This window comes from Bos javanicus, chromosome 27 (genome assembly GCF_032452875.1).
Source record: "Bos javanicus breed banteng chromosome 27, ARS-OSU_banteng_1.0, whole genome shotgun sequence".
In the NCBI taxonomy this organism is placed as follows: Eukaryota; Metazoa; Chordata; class Mammalia; order Artiodactyla; family Bovidae; genus Bos; species Bos javanicus.
The window spans coordinates 19,483,838-19,504,671 of NC_083894.1; the positions used below are offsets into that span (position 1 = coordinate 19,483,838).

At 41.6% G+C, this 20,834-nt stretch overlaps 1 protein-coding gene across 4 annotated transcripts in view; it reads left to right on the plus strand.

The window, feature by feature from the left end:
• The window catches only part of MTUS1 (microtubule associated scaffold protein 1), a 187,103-nt gene that overhangs the window by 76,468 nt on the left and 89,801 nt on the right, over positions 1 to 20,834 (plus strand). For 3 of the 4 annotated variants that reach the window (XM_061404292.1, XM_061404295.1, XM_061404294.1), the window contains exon 4: positions 19,395 to 19,556. The exons of the other annotated variant lie outside the window; for it this stretch is intronic. In XM_061404292.1, coding sequence (XP_061260276.1) covers positions 19,395 to 19,556 — 162 coding nt within the window. The remainder of the gene's footprint in view (positions 1 to 19,394; positions 19,557 to 20,834) is intronic. 4 annotated transcript variants of the gene reach the window in all.

Genomic DNA, 20,834 nt, shown 5'->3' on the forward strand with positions numbered 1-20,834 from the left:
CTTGTAAGAGTCACCCTGGTGTTTGGGAGTAGAGAGCAGAGTGAAAATAATAAAAATGTTTTTGCAGAAAGAGGGTCTGGTAAGCCCCACTGGCAGTGAATGATCCAAGTGTCTGCCCAACTTTCTTGTCTGAGTGGCCTTGTGATGGGAGACTTCCCTGGCGGTCCAGGGGTTGAGATTCCATGCTTCCATTGCAGGGCTGCAGGTTCGATCCCTGGCTGGGATCTAAGGTGCTTTGTGATACGGCCAGAAAAAAAGAGAGAGAAAATAATGGGTTAGTTTGGGGGCATGTTGAACTTGAAGAGGTTAAAGACTGAGAAAGCACCTCGAAGGGTTTGTGTGTGTGTGTGTGTGTATGTATGTGTTAAGACATTAAAAATGTAAGGATGGTGAAGAAGCTGTAGGGAAAGAGCTGGTACAGAGATGAAGGACAGGATGAGTGACAGCCGGGCAGGGGAGCACCCGTGTTTCCAGGGCACAGGCACGTTCATCTCTGAAACAGAGACGGAGGTGCAGAGTGTGCATATACAGACCCACTTAGAGAGTAAAAGGTCGAGGGGTTAAGAGTGAAGATTCAGAGCCCCAGCTGTGGAGAATGGGTGGCTTTGTCTTTCAGATTTTCTGGCTCACTTTTGTGAGGTTAGGTGATTTCTTTCAGGGGAGCTTGTGCAGATTTTGTTGATTGATTTGTTTTTGTCGGCTTAGAAGGGGTAGCAGATTGAAGAGGGTGTTCGGTTCTGAGTCTCTGTGACCTCAGTGTTCAAAGTATAGCTCTGCTTGTGGACCTTGGTTTTCAGTGAGCCAGGAGGCTCCCTACTGTGGCCTCGGCTCTTATTAGGAATTCTCTTGTGAGTAACGGTGAGATCACTCACAACCAGGGCAGTACATTTGCTGATGAACACGTGAAGACCCTCGTTCATCTTTGTGGTACCTGGAAAGCCACGCAACATTTCTAAGCCTTTGACTTACTACACCCTTGGCTATGGGGCGTGTGTTCTCAGGCCCGTGACTCAGGAAGCTATTTTGGTTTAATCTCCACCCGAAGCAGCAGGCATCTTGTGAACTTACTTGCAGAAACAGGTACTGACAGTATCACCATAAGCACTATGCTCCTGTGTAATTGGAGTCATCGTGAGAACCTTGTTTGTGGGATGTTCTTTTTTCTCTGTCAAACTACTGCTCTCTTAAGACTTGCTGTTTTTGTTGTGACTCACCTGTACTTCCTTGACTTTATCCTTTGAGTTTACTCTTAGTTGAGTCAGTTGTGTCCAGTTCTTTGTGACCCCGTGGACTGCCGTACGCCAGGCTTCCCTGTCCATCACCAACTCCTGGAGCTTGCTTAAACTCATGTCCATAGAATTGGTGATGCCATCCAACCATCTCATCCTCTGTCATCCCCTTCTCCTCCTGCCTTCAATCTTCCCCAGCATCAGGGTCTTTTCAAATGAGTCAGTTCTTCCGATCAGGTGGCCAAAGTATTGGAGCTTCAGCATCAGCATCAGTCCTTCCAATGAATATGCAGGACTGATTTCATTTAGGATGGACTGGTTGGATCTCCTTGCAGTCCAAGGGACTCTCAAGAGTCTTCTCCAATGCTACAGTTCAAAAGCATCCATTCTTCAGTGCTCAGCTTTCATTATAATCCAATTCTCACATCCATACGTGACTACTGGAAAAACCATAGCTTTGACTAGACAGTCCTTTGTAGGCAAAGTAATGTCTCTACTTTTTAATATGCTAAGTTTGTCATAGCTTTTCTTACAAGGAGCAAACATCTTTTAATTTCATGGCTGCAGTCACCATCTGCAGTGATTTTGGAGCCCCCCAGAATAAAGTCTGTCCCTGTTTCCATTGTTTCCCCATCTATTTGCCATGAAGTGATGGGACTGGATGCCATGATCTTATTTTTTTGAATGCTGAGTTTTAAGCCAACTTTTTCACTCTCCTTTTTCACTTTCATCAAGAGGTTTTTTAGCTTTTCTTTGCTTTCTGCCATAAGGGTGGTGTTTTCTGCATATATTAGGTTATTGATATTTCTTCTGGCAGTCTTGATTCCAGCTTGTGCTTCATCCAGTCTGGCATTTCACATGATATACTCTGCATATAAGTTAAATAATCGGGGTGACAATATACAGCCTTGACATACTCCTTTCCCGATTTGGAACCAGTCTGTTGTTCCATGTCCAGTTCTAACTGTTGCTTCCTGACCTGCACACAGATTTCTCAGGTGGGAGATCAGGTAGTCTGATATTCCCATCTGTTTAAGAATTTTCTACAGTTTGTTGCGATTCACATAGTCAAAGACTTTGGCGTAGTCAATAAACCATAAGTAGATGTTTCTCTGGAACTCTTCTTGGTTTTTCGATGATCCAGTGGATGTTGGCAATTTGATCTCTGGTTCCTCTGCCTTTTCTAAATCCAGCTTGAACTTGTGATATTTCTCAGTTCAGGTACTGTTGAAGCCTAGCTTGGAGAATTTTGAGCATTACTTTGCTAGCATGTGAGATGAATACAATTGTGCGGTAGTTTGAACATTCTTTGGCGTTGCCTTTCTTTGGGATTGGAATGAAAACTGATCTTTTCCAGTCCTGTGGCCACTGCTGAGTTTTCCAAATTTGCTGCTATAGTGAGTGCAGCACTTACACAGTATCATCTTTCAGGCTTTGAAATAGCTTAACTGGAATTCCATCACCTCCACTAGCTTTGTTCATAGTGATGCTTCCTAAGGCCCACTTGACCTTGCTCTCCAGGATGTCTGGCTCTAGGTGAGTGATCACACCATTGTGGTTATCTGGGTCATGAAGATCTTTTTTGTATAGTTCTCCTGTGTATTCTTGCCACCTCTTCTTAATATCTTCTGCTTCTGTTAGGTCCATACTGTTTCTGTCCTTTATTGTGCCCATCCTTGCATGAAATATTCCCTTGGTATCTCTAATTTTCTTGAAGAGATCTCCAGTCTTTCCCGTTCTGTTGTTTTCCTCTGTTTTTTTGCATTGATCACTGAGGAAGGCTTTCTTATCTCTTCTTGCTAGTCTTTGGAACTCTGCATTCAGATGGGTATATCCTTCCTCATCTTCTTTGCCTTTCACTTCTCCTCTTTTCTCATCTATTTGTAAGGCCTCCTCAGACAACCATTTTGTCTTTTTGCATTCTTTTTCTTTGGGATGGTTTTGATCACAGCCTCCTGTACAATGTCATGAACCTCCGTCCATAGTTCTTCAGGCACTCTGTCTATCAGATCTAATCCCTTGAATCTATTTGGCACTTCCACTGTATAATCGTGAAGAATTCGATTTAGGTCATACCTGAATGGTATATCTTTGAACTTAAGGAAATAGTCGTGATTGTACAGAGGACAGTTTCTTTTACCCTACTGGTATAATATTGCCTTAGCTAATTCAAGAATGTGGAATACTGAAGTCATATTTTACAATATATAGATGTAGAATGCTTCTGAAATTCTGGATTTTTGTAGGCATTTGTGGCTTAGATGGTAAAGAATCTGCCTGCAATACAGGAGACCCAGGTTCAATCCCTGGGTTGGGAAGAGCCCCTGGAGAAGGAAATGGCTACCCACTCGCATATGTTTGCCTGGAGAATTCCGTGGACAGAGGAGCCTAGCAGGCTACAGTCCCTGGGGTCACAAAGAGTCAGGCAGACTGAATGACTCACACTTGCACTTCACTTGTTCCCTTGGCAGAGAGTTTGAAAGTGTGCACTGTGCAACTCTTACTCCAGGGCCTGAAGAGTCATGGAATGGGTAAGATGTGATTCTTGGCCCATTCTTAGAAGGCGGCAATGGCAATTCATCCCTCATCACATCTATCCTTAGAGTACTATTTAAAAAAAAAAAAAAAAGAGCTCTAGGGATTTAGAAGGGTATAACTTTACAAATATCAAAGTTTGTTGAATTTCTTTCTTGCAGTAATAATATAGATAATTCTCTAATATAATGGAGGTATACTTTTACCTACATAAGAGTCTTGGGTTAGTGTTGATGCTCTCTGCTTTTTAATTTCTGCCCCTGAAATCCCAGAATTAAAAATAAGAAGGAAGCATATGAATTCAAATGTTTTTTAATACTTGGCTGGTATACTAGTTGCTGTTGCTGCGTCGCTTCAGTCGTGTCCGACTCTGTGCGACCCCATGGACTGCAGCCTACCAGGCTTCTCCGTCCATGGGATTCTCCAGGCAAGAACACTGGAGTGGGTTGCCATTTCCTTCTCCATGGTATACTAGGAAGTATCAATAAATGGGAAGCTAGGGTTCAGAGTATAGAATGTAAAGGTCGTGGGCAGTCAGTACAGAATGTGTGGACCAATTGAGGAGGGCAGGTAAGTAATTAGAGTGCAGTGCATTGGTGTTTAGTGAAAGTCGCTCAGTCTGACTTTTTTCGATCCCATGGACTATACAGTTCATGGAATTCTCCAAGCCAGAATACTGGAGTGGGTAGCCTTTCCCTTCTCCCCCTTCTCCAGGGGATCTTCCCAACCCAGGGATTGAACCCAGGTCTCCCAAATTGCAGGCGGATTCTTTACCAGCTGAGCCACAGGGGAAGCCCAAGAATACTGGAGTGGGTAGCCTATCCCTTCTCCAGGGGATCTTCCTGATCCAGGAATCTAACCTGGGGCTCCTGCATTGCAGGCGAATTCTTAACCAACTAAGCTATCAGGGAAGCATTGGTGTTTAAGCAGTCAGCAAAGATAAGGGGTTTGGACAGAGCCCAGGTCTGTCAAGGTCAAGAAAGGAGCATGGCAGGCATTGTCCCAGGCAAGGTAAACCTTACTCTGCCCCACTGTATCATGAATTTAACCCGGTATTAATGCTTTGAATATCACATCAGATTTCCAATGCCCTCTTCCCAGCAGACTATTTAAAAAGTACATAGCCCTTTAGAAGTGGGAAGGAAGGAGCAAGTGGCAGAGTGGGGAACATCTTAATCTAATCAATGCCAGTGTTACTTCATAATTTATAGATATTCACTAGTTTTTCTTTTTGCATATTCTCATGCCCATATGCTTACACATTTTGATGGGGAAAAACAATTTCTGAGAAAGTGTAAGTATTGGTTACTCAGTTGTGTTCAACTCTTTGTGACCCTGTGGACTGTAGTCCACGAGTCTCCTCTGTCCATGGAACTCTCCAGGCAAGAATACTGGAGTGGGTTGCCATTCCCTTCTCCAGGGGATCTTCCCGACACAGGAATTGAAGCCGGGTCTCTTGCATGGTAGGCAGACTCTTTAATGTCTGAACCACCAAGAAAAGTGGGTAATAAACCCCAAACATAACAGTCAGTAGGCACTTACTTGATTGAAATTCTGTTTCATTTTAAAAGGTGTGGTGCCTATTTTGGTAGACTTTTGAAGTTTTTATATATTTATTTATATTTATATTTATATATATTATTTATTTATTTTATATATTCTTTTTAAGAAATGACTTAAAATGACTCTGTTGTAGCCTAAATGTGTTGTGATTTGTTTCTCAGACTTTTTTGAACATCACATTGTTTCCAGTGTTTTTCAGTAGGTTAAACAACTCTATACTGAAGGCCTTTGTATATTAGTACTTAAGCTGATCAGATAAATTACTTAGATACATTCCTTTAAGTGGAATCAGAGGGTGTGGGCATTTGTAAGACTTTGGATACACGTTACAAGTTGCCCTTTAGAAACAACATGCAAGTCTGTGCTCCTGCTCTGACTCTGTAAGCATTTATCCCAGCACCCTAGCCAATACATGTTTTAAATTTTTCTTTAATTGAAGTATAGTTGCTGTTCAATATTATGTAAGTTACAGGTGTATAATGATTCATAATTCTTAAAGGTTATACTCCATTTATAGTTATTATAAAATATTGGCTGTATTCCCCTCACTGACAATCTTGCCAGATATTCACTCTTTAGGAAAGTAAAATGTGTTATTTTAATTGGCATATGCTTGGCGCTCAAATATTTGTCGATGACTGTAGATACAAGGGGCAAAGTGCTCAGAAATTGAAGTGAATACAAGGTCAAAATGTGCCCTCTGTGAAGTTACATTCTGGTAGGAGAGACAGGGCCTTCATAAGTGAAATATAAAGGATGTTTGACAACCTCCAGTACTAAAGAGAGAACAAATACTAAGGTGGAATAAGGGGAATGTGAAATGTTGGGGTTTGTGGGGGGTGGGAGAGAGAGGGACAGAGAGCGTGGGTCGGGGGATGGAGCGGTGGCTTTTGTGTGACGGCCTGTGGACCCAGTGCGTGAACATCTGGAAGAAAACTGTACCAGTGAGAGGAAACAGCAAGTGGGAAGGCCCTGAAGCGGTGTCTAACAGCTCCAGGAGTAGCAAGGAATGAGATAAGTGAGCCAGGAGATGAGGTTTGACAGGTAGTAGAGAGCCAGATCACATACAGTCTAGAAAATCATAAGGACTTTGGCTTTTAACCTAAGTGACTTTGATTTTTTAAAATTTTATATTGGAGTATAGCTGATTAACAATGTTGTGATAGTTTCAGGTGGACAGCAAGGAGAATCAGCCATACATACACATGTATCCATTCTCCCCCGGACTCTCCTCGTATCCAGGCTGCCACATCACACAGAGCAGAGTCCCTTGTGCTATACAGTAGGTCCTTGTGGTTTATCCATTTTAAATACCATAGTGTGTACATGTCAGTCTCAGAGTCCCTAACTAACAGTTTTGCCCATCCTCCCGAAGTGACTTTAATTGTAACAGAATCACTGTGACAGCTGTGGAGAGGATGCACTGAATGGGGTGAGCGCCGCATCAGAAAGCTCAGTGAGGTTTCACTGTAATCATGGCAGGAGGCTGTGGCTTACACAGGGCTATGAGAGGTTGGATAGGGTTTTAGAGGGATCCGGATTCTAGATATATGTGTTGAAAATAAAGCCAGTGGGGTTTACTGGTGGGATGAGGGGCAAGAGCAAAAGAGAGGAGTCAGAGATGCTCTAGTATTCTGGTATGAGCAGTGGCAGGATGCTGAGATGGGGAAGCAGTAAGGAGACACAGATGCTGGGAGGTCGGTATCGGGATCTCAGTTGTACAAACACCATGTTGAGATGACTATTAGATACGTAAGTGAAGGTGCAGCGTAGAAAGGCGGACCAATGTCTAGAGTGTGAAGGAGGAGTCTGGTCGAGGGAGATTACTTTGAGATTCACCAACAGGTAGATGGTGTTTAAAGCCACTGAACTAGATCAGAGCACAAGAACAGGTCAAGGGTCCTTTAGGGAACTCCGTGGAGTGCGTGCGAAGTGCCTCTGGGTCCTCCTGGCTTTAAAGGGCTGGAGAGAGGAGAAGGAGTCACAATAATGAGCAGGAAGGGACTGCAGAAAGGTAGGAGGAAGGAACATGTGGTAGTTAAGACAAAAACTGTTTTAGACCAAAACTCCAGTACTTTGGCCACCTTATGCGAAGAGTTGACTCATTGGAAAAGACTCTGATGCTGGGAGGGATTGTGGGCAGGAGGAGAAGGGGACGACAGAGGATGAGATGGCTGGATGGCATCACTGACTCGATGGACGTGAGTCTGAGTGAACTTCGGGAGTTGGTGATGGACAGGGAGGCCTGGCGTGCTGCGATTCATGGGATCGCAAAGAGTCGGACACAACTGAGCGACTGATCTGATCTGATCTGATTGTGTGTTTATTTATCAGGAAGCCAGAGGCAGGCAGTTCCTGGGTTGGTGATTGAGTATTGTCACCTCTTCTGTCCTTCCCCTCGTCCTGCCTCCACACATTGCTCTTGTCAGGGACTTTTCAGTTAAGTATGGTCGCTAAGGGTTCCAAGGTCCTGCTGCTGCTGGGCAGAGGCTGGGAGCGGTGGGCTGAGCGGACCGGCCTTTCTCCTGACATGCCTGCCTACTTTTATCAGGAAGGAAAGGTCCTACTGAGCACCTTGCCCCCTGGCACTCTTACCTTTAAATCCTGGCACATACCGGATCACATGGTTACCCATAACTTGAAGAATGGTTAGGAACGCAAGTATTTGGCTTATTTGAAGCTTTCTATAAGATGAGCAATAGAAATGGAGATTAGGAGTGCCAGTTGGGGAGACAGAGATGTTAGACGCGATATGGTTAAATTGAAAAAAAAAAAAAAAAAAAAAAAAAAAAAAAACAAGAGTTCTATTTTAATTTATTCTTGTTTAGACCTTTTGCTATCTTGTACTGTTTTGGGGCATATGATGCTTTGTTACTGACTTGATATTATCTGTCGTCCTTTGGCTTGTGTTTCATTGTATGACTTTATTTTGCATACAACAATTTAGAAAATTTTCCGTTTTTTTATAGTCACATCTTATAATTTTTCATGTTTTTATGATTCACAACTGAAAGATATATAATTATTATGGTTAATTGGTATGGTTTATTTTCCTTTTTAATCCAATTTTATAAATATTTGTGGTGTATGATGAGAACTAGTAGCTGCTATTTATATGCCACTTAACTATCTGCCAGTTGCTATTCTAAGCCCTTAAAATATAAACTCATCTAAATGTCCCAAGCACCTGTGAAATGAGTCCACTATAATCACCCACATTCTTTTATGCATGAGGACACGGCATAGAGGAACTGGGTTTAAACCTAGGCAGGGAAAGATTGAGGGCAAAAGGAGAAGGGAGCGGCAGAAGATGAGGTGTTTACATAGCATCACCGACTCGATGGACATGAATTGGAGCAGACTCCGGGAGATAATGGGGGACGAAGGAGCCTGGCATGCCACAGTCCATGGGCTCGCAAAGTTGAACACAACTTAACTATTGGACAATTCTGACTCCAGATTGTCGACTTTTACTTTTACTACACCATGCTGCTTCTCACTTTTGTTTTTTAATTCATATATGTTAATATCACAAATAGGTGTCTTCACTGATTTGAAGTATCTCCACTATCTTATTCTAAATTTTTGTATTTCTGAGATTGACACACCGGTTTATTAATCTGTCAATATGTTTTTGCCATTACTAGACTATTTCACTATTTTATACTGTAATAAACTAGTAACAAATTCCTTCTACGCTTTTAAACTTAAAAAAAATTGTAGTAAAACAAATACTATGGAAAATTTACCGTTTTAACAACTTCAGTGTACAGCTTGGTGGTATGACGTCCATTCCCATTGTTGTACGGCCCCCACCACCGTCCCATCTCCAGAGGTTTTCCTCTTCTGCACCTGAAACTCTGTCCAATAAACATCAGCTCCCCAGCCTCCCCTTCTCTCAACCCCTGGCAACCCCCTTTCTGTTCTCTGTCTGTGAATTTGACTGCTCCGGGCACCTGACATAAGACGAGTCATTTGTCCTTTGGAACTAGCTTATTTCACTTAGCACGAGGTCTTTAGGTCCATCTATGTTGTAGCCTGTGTCACAATTTCCTCCCTATTTAAAGGCTGAATAAATATTTCGTGGTAATTATGTATGTGCCATATGCTCTTTATCCGGGCATCCACTGCTGGACACTGGGATTGCTTCCGCCTTTTGGCTATTGTGAATAATGTTCCCATGAACCTGGTGTACTGCTATCTACTGAAGGTCCTGCTTTCAGTTCTTTTGGATGACTACCCAGAAGAATCATAAAGCAGTTCTGTTTTTAATTTTTTTTGAGAAACCCAACATCCCATTTTCAACAGCAGCTATACCATTTTACTGTCCTAGCACCAGTGCAGAGTTCTAATTTCCTCACGTTCTTACTGACAATTATTTTCTGTCTTGTTTTTATAATAGCCATACGAATAGATGTGAAGTGGTATCTTACTGTAGTTTTGATTTGCATTTCCCTAATGACTAGGCTTGGTGAGCAATTTCTCATGTGCTTCTTGGCCACTGTATCTTCTTTTATGCAAGTTCTATTCAAGTGCTTTGCCCATTTTAAAATCAGTTCTGTTGCTGTTGCTGTTGAGTTACAATCCTCATTTTTATGTTCTAAAAAATTCTGACTATTGTTCCTTATTCTAGTTTAAATTGCTCTTTAAAAAATTCTCCCAATTTCCTCTTTGAAAATAATGACATGATTTATCTAGGAATAAGAGTCAATACGTTAATTCAGAGAAGAATGAACGTGTATGTCCCACTTATTCAGATCTTTTATGCTGCTCACTTTTGTGATTTTTCATCATACTAACACTGTTTGACAAGTTTCTTCATAGAAATAGTATGTGTGTACAAGTCAGCGTGTATAATTGCTTTTTGTTGCTAAAGCAAAGGATCTTTTCCTTTTTTCCCCTGGTACATCAGAAAGCTGTTGATTGCTGTACAGTATTTTGTAAGCAGCTTATCAGGTCTGTTTAAATAATTTTTAGACAATACTCTACCTCAAAGCAAAATTTTAAATATATGCATTAGTGTCAATGAGAGAATTTGGTCATTCCGGGTTGAGAGTGAGTCTGTGGCTGCAGTTTGACATATGTATGATTTTTCTCCCATAACTGATTGTTAATTCTTTATTCCTTTGGGTAAGCATACTTTAGTTTCATGATAATAATTCCTAGTAACAGAATTACTCCAAAGCTCACTTCCTCTTTATAGTAGTGTTTAAAGAGCCCAAGTTACAATTACAGCTATAAATATATTCTCTCTTGTTGTTTTTTGTATTTTAACTATCTATGTTGTATATTTGGTGTTTTCCTGGCTCTAGTAGTTAATGGCCCTTGCATTCCTTAATAATAATTATACTTTCTATAGTAATTTATATTTTAAATTGCACATATTAATATGTGGCGTATATATCCAGACTGACCTCAGTGATCTCCTTTTCATTGTCTAGTTAAAATCCCCATTGCCTCTAGCCCTGGCAAGTGCACTAGCTTCCTAAGTGTTCCCCTGATTTTAAACTCTTCCCTTCCGTCAGCTCTTTATAGGGCTGCCCCAGGATCAAGTTCCGATGTAAGAGCTCAGAAAGCTGCAGAGCCCCCCACCCCCCGTTCACACCCCACCCCCATAATTAAGGTCTAAAGTTCTTAGCCTGGCATTAATGCCATCTTAAACTTTAAGCTACTTAATGCCAACTGTAAACTGCCCACCACTCCAACCTTGTTGTTTTTCTTCCCCATGACACCTGTGTTCCTGCTTAGCGAAGCAAATCACAGAATCAAACATTTTCATACAATGAGAAGTTAATCATTTTTCCCGAGAACGTTTGGTAGTGATTTCTGTAGAAAGATGTTTCCAGCACCCTCTCCATCTGCAGTTACTTTACCTTGTGTAAGCAAGTACTAAATACATGTGTAACACAACCCCTCGTGTGAATCCATTGTCTAAATTTTTGTTAAGATTATCTGTCTTCTAATATAGGGAATACAATAGGCAAGTTTTTTTTTGTCAGCCAATTTTGTCAACATCTTCAAAACCCATAAATTTCACCAAATGTAAAGAACAGCAAGTCATTTTTTCAGTGTGGAACAGTCTTGTGAAAAATACATTAAAGCTGAATTCATTCTTATCTCATTGAGAGTTCAGAGGTGAAAACTTGCTTCAACTGGTAGATGTTTCTGTGGCTTTGGAAACTGCTCTCACTTCTTTGAAGGTGTTTTGTGAGCTGTGTGGGACCCAGATTCTTTCCCAGGTTTTTCCTTAAAGAATGGACGAGGCCAAGTTGGAGCTGAGAGAGGACACTCCATTCTGTGAAGCCTCTGGGAGCTCCTGTTGGAGGATGCATCATTTAATATGAGTGTCAGAACAAAGGAGTGCCATTCAGGAGTTCATTCTTTGTCTTTAATTTCCAGTCCAAAGGAAACATACCATTACGGTTTTGTGAAGATTTTTCCAGTAGTAAAGTGGCTTTTCATCTTGACCACATAAAAGTGTCGATTATGGCATTGACTTTTTTGTACTAAAATTTAAAGAATTAAAGAGTACCTAATGCTTATAGATGTACAGGAAAAAAAGATTATTAGAATCTACTTACTTTAATTATTGGTCCAGTTTATCCATTTTTAGTTGTTAATCTGTTTTGTCTAGAGTATCTCTTTCTGTTTAAATGTTTGAGCCCATCGACTTTAATAATATTCTTTTTATATTATAAAAATAGACTTATGGTGAGAAAGAATTCACATGGAGTGACATGTAAGTATATAAAGTATGAAGGGAAAATTCCCCATTTCTGTTACTTTCCTTCTCTTTTCCCCTATGTCTCTACCCCATAAGAGGCCCATAAAATTTTTCTATATCCTTCTGGAATTTTTCAACATTTAGATAAGTACAAACTTAAGGAAACTGGGTAATATTAACACAGTCCTATTTTCCACTTAATAAATATCTTACAGATTTTCAGTTTTATAAGGTGTTTCTTAATGATTTTTTGTTGTTGAAAGGCAGTATAATTAATCAGATTTTCCAAGGTGGTTTTCCAAGTAAATTGCTTATTTGATGAAGGTATGTTTCAAAACCAGTAGAATCTGTGTTACTGTCTAAGGCAAAGTGAAGGTGTTATTCTTTCCAGGTTTTCTTGGACAAAAGATGGTTATCATGATAGAATCACAACAAATCTGTTGTCTCTAAGTAGGCTGATGCTAACAGCATGAGCTTAAAATAAACCACTAAGGCCCATGTAATATCTCTGTAGGAAGGTCTTAAACCTTTATGGTTGACAGCTGAGATAGGTCAGACGGCGTGACATAAACTGGTAACGGTCATCTTTTCAGAACTGGAGGAGCTGTCCTGTCTTGACTTCACTGTTGAGGAATTTGGTGTTTGGGTTCCTCCGAGATGTTCAGCCTGATGTTGCCATGTCTTCCCTGTAATACTGCCTACGATGTGTATGTTTTACTGCTTCTTTATCCAAGTCCAGTTACAGGTCCTGTCAGTTAACTTTGTATTAAGTTAAACGTTAGGACGGTGGGTGAAGCGGTGAGGTGCCTTTGCTGGCCCTGCTGGTTTTAGCGTTCTTGCAGGCTCACCTTCGAGCAAGGGCAGGGGCTCTGGCTGGTCTCAGGTACAGAAGAGGCAGCAGTGGGCAGGTGGTGGACTGACCTGCGTTCGGCCCCTTTCTGTTGCTGGTTATAGGTGTGGGACCCCTGAAGCCATTTAGCCACGTGAGTAGGTTGCTAATCTATAAACTGGAGGTGGCAATAGTAACGCACTGTCAGGGTGCGTCTCAGTTTCCGTGGGGTAATCCTTTCGTGAAGTGGGCATCGTCCTGTGTCCTCAGTGCCCGCTGGTCTAGGGTGATGGTGGAACGGGGAACACTCAGGCTGGGACTGCCATTAGATGGAAAGGGTGGGGTTGGATGACAGAGAGACTTGTGAAAATGGGTGGGGCCAGTTCTCTGGAATGAGAATCGGGCTTTTGGGGGTAAGCTTGCTTCTGTGCCAGGCTGTGTGTTGGAATCAGAGGGTAAAGGTGTGTAGTAATTCTGAGACACACGGAGAAGTGTCTATAAACCTTTGATGCTTTCAGAAACAATGCTGTGAGACAACATGTTCTTAAAAAAAAAAAAAAGGTTAATTTTCTAAACATGCTGAGCCTTGACTGCATTGCGACGGTGGCCCAGAAATTTTTATCTGTCACTTACCCAGCCTTGTTCATTGTTTCCAATAATAACGGCTGATTAGAACGAATTTGCTGAAGGAGCAGCAATTTGGTAAATTTATATTGTAAAATCTGTTTATCCCTCCTGAGAGCAAGTAAAATCAGTGGCCAAAAATACATTAAAAAGTCAAATGGCTACTTGAATATCTGTTATCTGCTAATTATTATAAGGAATGTAAAAAAAGTCCCCCTTTAATAGATAGAGTGAAGAGTCTATTAACGAAGGACAGCTAAGCTGATAAAAATTGATTAAGTGTTGAATGCTTCAGTGTAGATGGTGAGAGAAGAGATTATTAAAATTTATCCTTCACTCTTGGCCTTTAAATTTTTTTTTATTTTTGGCCACACCATGCGGTTTGTTCCCTGTACAGGGATTGAACCCAGGCGCTTGGGCAATGAGAGCATGGAGTCCTAACCACTGAACTGCCGGGGGATTCCCCCTTAAAATTTTTTTTAAACTAGCTCCATTACTGTTATCATTAAAATTCTATGTGTATTTTATAGCTTCATTGAGATATAATTTGTAAGATATTTGATTTATATACATATACATTGTTAAAGGATTGCTACCATCTAGTTAAACCTCATTCCCTCATGTATTTACCATGTGTGTATGAACATGTGTGTTCTACTCTCATAGCAATTTTGCTACAGTGATAGCACTATATATCAACTCTAGTCACCATGTCTGATGTTATCCTTGGGCCTTATGCATCTGAGAGCCAACAGTCTGTGTCCTTTCCCAACTATTTTCCCCCCACCATACTCTTGGCCTCAAAACAAAAGTTAATTCATTTAGCAAGCATTAAGACTCACTCCACGCTAGATGCTTAGCTATGTCCTGAGCAGAATTGAATTCAGTTCTCTTCCTGGTCTCACGGGCCATACAGACTAGTCTGAGAGGCACATTGAAACAGATGTTGTAACAGAAGTGTGGATCTGAGTAGGAAGGTGTGGTCCTTTGCCCTCAGACGGGAGTGTCCAGGAAGGAGGTTCAGTTCAGTCCCTCAGGTGTGTCCTACTCTTTGAGACCCCATGGACTGGCCCCTCCCATTTTCACAAGTCTCTCTGTCATCCCACCCCACCCTTCCCATCTAATGGCAATTTACGGTCCCAGCGTAAGTCTTTCCCTTTCCACAGAGGACACAGGACAATGCCTACTTCACCAAAGCACGCCAGGCTTCCCTGTCCATCACCAACCCTGGGACCTTGTTCCAACTCATGTCCATCAAGTCGGAGATGCCATCCGACCATCTCATCCTCTGTTGTCCGCTTCTCCTCCCGCCTTCAGTCTTCCCCAGCATCAGGGTCTTTTCCTATGAGTCAGCTCTTTGCATCAGGTGGCCAAAGTATTGGAGCTTCAGTGTCAGCATCGGTCCTTCCAATGACTATTCAGGACTGATTTCCTTTAGGGTGGACTGGTTGGATCTCCTTGCAGTCCAAGGGACTCTGAAGAGTCTTCTCCAGCACCACAGTTCAAAGGCATCAATTCTTCGGTGCTCACCTTTCTTTATGTTCCATACCTCATATCCATACATAACTACTGGGAAAACCATAGCTTTGACTAGACAGACCTTTGTTGTTAAAGTAATGTCTCTGCTTTTTAATATGTTGTCTAGGTTGGTCATAGCTTTTCTTCCAAGGAGCAAGTGTCTTTTAATTTCATGGCTGCAGTTCCCATCTGCAGTGATTTTGCAGCCCAAGAAAATATTATTGATATTTATTCCGGCAATCTTGATTCCAGCTTGTGCTTCATCCAGCCCAGCATTTCACATGATATACTCTGCATATAAGTTAAATAAGCAGGGTGACAATATACAGCCTTGACGTACTCCTTTTCCTATTTGGAACCAGTCCATGTTCCATGTCCGGTTCTAACTGTTGCTTCTTGACTTCCATACAGGTTTCTCAGGAGGCAGGTAAGGTGGCCTGGTATTCCCATCTCTTTAAGAATTTTCCACAGTTTGTTGTGATTCACACAGTCAAATGTTTTAGCATAGTCAATGAAGCAGAAGTCGATGTTTATCTGGAATTCTCTTGCTTTTTTGATGATACATCAGATGTTGGCAATTTGATCTCTGGTTCTTCTTCCTTTTCTAAATCCAGCTTGAACATCTGGAATTTCTTGGTTCAGGTACTGTTGGAGCCTAGCTTGGAGAATTTTGAGCATTACTTTGCTAGCATATGAGATAAGTGCAACTGTGCAGTAGATTGAACATTCTCTGGCATTGCCCTTCTTTGGGATCGGAATGAAAACTGACCTTCTCCAGTCCTGTGGCCACTGCTGAGTTTTCCAAATTTGCTACCATATTGAGTGCAGCACTTACAGTGTCATCTTTTAGGATTTGAAATAGCTCAACTGGAATTCCATCACCTCCACTAGCTTTGTTCATAGTGATGCTTCCTAAGGCCCACTTGACCTTGCTCTCCAGGATGTCTGGCTCTAGGTGAATGATCACATCATTGTGGTTATCTGGGTCATGAAGATCTTTTTTGTATAGTTCTCCTGTGTATTCTTGCCACCTCTTCTTAATATCTTCTGCTTCTATTAGGTCCATACCACTTCTGTCTTTTATTGTGCCCATCTTTGCACTAAATGTTCCCTTGGCATCTCTGATTTTCTTGAAGAGATCTCTAGTCTTTCCCATTCTATGGTTTTCCTCTGTTTCTTTGCATTGATCACTTAGAAAGGCTTTCTTATCTCTCCTTGCTATTCTTTAGATCTCTGCATTCAAATGGATAGATCTTTCTTTTTCTCGTTTGCCTTTGCTTCTCTTCTTTTCTCAGCTATTTGTAAGGCCTCCTCAGACAACCATTTTGCCTTTTTGTGTTTCTTTTTTTGGGGGATCACAGCCTTTTTTTTTGATCACAGCCTCCTATACTGTGTCACAAACCTCTGTCCATAATTCTTCAGGCACTCTATCAGGTCTAGTCCCTTGAATCTATTTATCACTTCCACTGTATATCATAAGGGATTTGACTTAAGTCATAACTGAATGGTCTAGTGGTTTTCCCTACTTTCTTCAATTTAAGTCTGAATTTTGCAATAAGGAGTTCATGATCTGAGCCAGAGTCAGCTCCTGGTGTTGTTTTTGCTGACTGTATAGAGCTTCTCCATCTTTGGCTGCAAAGAATATAATCAATCTGATTTCAGCACTGACCATCTGGTGATGTCCATGTGTAGAGTCGTCTCTTGTGTTGTTGGAAGATGGTGTTTCCTATGACTAGGAAGGAAAGGCTTCACTAAGAGGTGGTGATTCTCGTCAACTCACTTTGTAAGTCACTAGGCAGAGTTTGGGGACTGGAGGGAAAGAAGCCCATTGTATTCACAGGGATGGACAGAAGAGAAGAACAGAGTAAAAAGTCCTGGAAAAATAAAAAGATGTGTGTCTATGGGTGTGTGTGTAGAGAGGTAAGCGCATGTGAAGCACTCGAGAAAGAACTGGTTAGGAATCCACCCTAGAACTGCTTCTTATGTCTTTAAATTTAAATATTAATTAAGGGATTAAAAATAATGTCATCCTGCAGATAATGGTGCTAACACTGGGTGGTGCTAAGTTGCTTCCGTCATGTCCAACTCTTTGTGACCTCATAGACCATAGCCCACCAGGTTCCTCTGTCTGTGGGATTCTCCAGGCAAGAATACTAGGGTGGGTTGCCATTGCCTTCTTCAGGAGATCTTCCTGACCCAGGGATCAAACCCACATCTCTTATGTCTCCTGTATTGGCAGGCAGGTTCTTTACCACTAGCGCCACTGCTGTAGGTCGTAGATAACGGGGAATTATAGATTATAGGTTGGGTCCTGACCTTAGTTTTCACATTCAGAAGATCAACACGATGGAGCTGAAAAGGGTGGAAGGACAGAACTTTAAAATCTAATACAGTTATTTAGGCAACATTTAAAGGAGTGGGTAAGGATTTGTAGCATTTAGATTGAGAGGAGGAGAACTTTTTGAGAAGAAATGATGTGTCTGATGGATTGGAATAGCACCTCCTGGTGTCAGAGGAAAAACCAGGATGCCTGGAGCAGGGCTCACGTTTATGTACGAGGTCAGCCCAGGGTTGAGGCTGCAGACAGGAGAACTTTAGATGCCAGGCCTCAAGTACTTCAGTGCTTTCTTTTCTGTTAAGGGGAGATTTTTATAAGTGAAATAATTGGGACAAAGCAGTGAGCATTACTCTTTGGAAAACCTACTTTCCTCTCTTATGGCGACATTGGTAATATGTGACTCGATAATTTACAGCTAAGGTCTTTTTCAACTCTTGACATTCTTCAGTTGTATGATCCTAGTGGTGTTGAGAGACTTAATGTTAGATAATGTGAGAACCTGATGGGGGAAAAAAGCTGATTCCAATGTTTTGGGGGTGGGGAAAAAGGAGAATTTAATTACAATTAACGTTAGTAGGTAGGAGGTTGTCTAATTGCCCAAGTTACAACTTTCAGCAAGAAAATGAAAATGTGAGTGCCATTGAGATTCAGGAGGACAGAGCTGCAGGTGAGAATTTGGGGTTCATCGAGATAGGGCAGTGGTTAAAGTAGATACAATAGACTCTCCTGGAGAGGTGGATATGTAAAAAGTTGGAGCCAAGGCATGGACTTAGGAAATGCCCAAGTTCAGGAAGCATCAGGATAGTGTGGTTTCAAGGATGCCACAGAACGGGAAGTGTCCATACATTTCTTATAGAAAAGTGGATGTACTTGCTATAATAAAGAGCTAGGAGTTTGAGTGAGAACCATTTAAGTTTGGCAAATAAAGAGTAAAGATGAAAGTGAAAGTCGCTCAATCGTGTCTGACTCTTTGCGACTGCATGGACTGTATTTTCCGTGGAATTCTCCAGGCCAGAATACCGGAGTGGGTAGCTCTTCCCTTCCCCAAGGGATCTTCCCAACCCAGGGATCAAACCCAGGTCTCCTGCATTGGGGGAAGAGTCAGGCAAGCCCAAGAATACTGGAGTGGGTAACCTATCCCTTCTCCAGAGGATCTTCTCAACCCAGGAATTGAACCAGGGTCTCCTGCATTGCAGGCGGATTCTTCACCAACTGAGCTATCAGGGAGGCCCAAGGATGCAAAGGACAGATGAAAAAAGAATGCTAATAATATAGCACCACCTGCTGTTAGGCATTAGGTATTTTTGAATTGTTTTCCTCAAATGGACTTCTTCCTTCCTATCTTGGTTGTTTTTTAGTTTTCACCTAGTTTTTATCTCGTAGCCTAGTGTGTGAACACACTAATTTGTTTACTTTTAAATCAACAGTATTGTGGGAAGTCATATCAATTTGTTTATCCCTTGATTTCAACGTTGCCAAAAGTTTCTGTCTCAAATGACTCTGTGTCACAGAAGCATGTATGTTAGTCACTCAGTTGTGTCTGACTCCTTGCGGCCCCATGGACTACTGTAGCTCATCAGGCTCCTCTGTCTATGGAATTCTCCAGGCAAGAATACTGGAGTGGGTAGCCATTCCCTTCTTCAGGAGATCTTCCCAACCCAGGGATGGAACCCAGGTCTCCTGAGTGTCCCATCTGAGCCACCAGGGACGCCCATGTCACAGAAGACCCGAGTTAATTCCTTCACTGTTATAAGATCACAGGAATCCTTCCTGCGTAATTCTGAATATTCATTTTACATCTTGACTCACTTGTTCATCCCTGGACAAGGAAATGGCAACCCACTCCAGTATTCTTGCCTGGAAAATTGCATGGATTGAGGAGCCTGGCAGGCTACTATCCACGGGGTCGCAAAGAGTCGGACACGACTGAATGACTTCACTTTCACTTGTTCATGTAGGAGCTCGGGTTTACAAGCTTAGAGCTTTTGGAATGAATAGCCGTGGAAACTTTTTGTCTTTTTTTCAATCCCCAAGGAAAACCTGCATCCTTGAAAACAGCGCAGCCGTCTCGTGTGAATCTGCCCAGATTGCTTCCTAGACCCAAAGCATCTGTGAAAAACCCTGCGCTGCGGAGGACAGAAAGCGCCTCCTCTGTCGCCAGCGTCCACAGTGAGCTGAGCGCTTACAGCAACAACTGTAAGTCAGTCTTACGTCAGACTTTGGGGCCTGTTGAAACTGTAGTTGTGAGAGAAATCTAATGAGCTACCAATTATCAGGATTTTTGATTCTGTGATTTAGGGGGAAAATGCACATCCTGCTTCTCCCTTGGAATTGCTAAAAAAAAGTTTGGCAGGAGAAGAAAGTTGTCTCAACGACATTCTCTTTTGATGAATGTGCTAGGAAACACTGACATACTTATCTGTTGAAGGCATGTGGGTGTTTTTTTTGTTGTTGTTATTGTTGGTGGTGGTGGGTTGTTTTTTCTGTTTGTTTGTTTAAGGAAAGAAAGTGATCTAGGAACTGTTGGAACCCAACTGGAAATCAGAAAAATAGATAACTTCAGTTTCATTTGCTTTGTAAATGGCTGCATTTTGTAGAAGCATTTGTTCGTTTGTTTGTATTTCCTAATCTTAAACTTTGGATGCTAGATTCAATGTATTAAGAGTGAATATTTTAACTTCAAGCTTAGTTTTAAATAATTTAAACAGAATATTTGGGGGATTTTCAATTAGTATGAATTTTGTTTTCTGTGTATAAAATGACATAGAGTTATTTTCTTAAATAGTAAGTTGAGTTATCCTTTTCATTCAAAAGATGTATTTGGTCTTAGTGTTTATTTGCTCATTTCCTTTTTCATTTCTTTCAACAGTAGCTCATGGATTAACAAATGTGAGGAATTTTGGAGTGCCTGCTGTATATAGGCAGCACTGTAGATGCTGGGAAGGATATGAGATATCAGAGAAATTGTCCCTCTGGGAAAGATAGTTGAGGATAAAGAAGATGTTTACGTGGATAACTAGAATATCAGATAAAACAAGGAATAAGGGAGTGGTGGGGAGGAGGGGAGTTCTCTCTGCCTTAGAGGGAATCAGTTTCTTCTTTCTGTGAGAGGACAAGGACAGATTGGAGTCATGTTATTGAACCTTCTGGGTGTGGAGCACCTTACAGTGTTACTGTACATACTTTCTCTGTTTTTTTCTCAAATAACTTCCATTACCCTGATTTTACACGCGAGGTAATTGTGGCTCAGAGAGGTTGTCACTGGTCCAAGGGCACTCAGCCAGCATGTGACAGAACTGAGAAAGTTTATGGTTAAGACTTGGAATTAATGACTGAAAGAATGAGCACATTTCCAAGAGGTTACTTAGCAGCAGGATCTGGTCTCCTATGAGAGTAAATAGTTGTATATAGGAACTTTAGGGACCCTGGGATATGTTACTTGCAGTGAAATGGGACTGTTATCCACTTGCTACT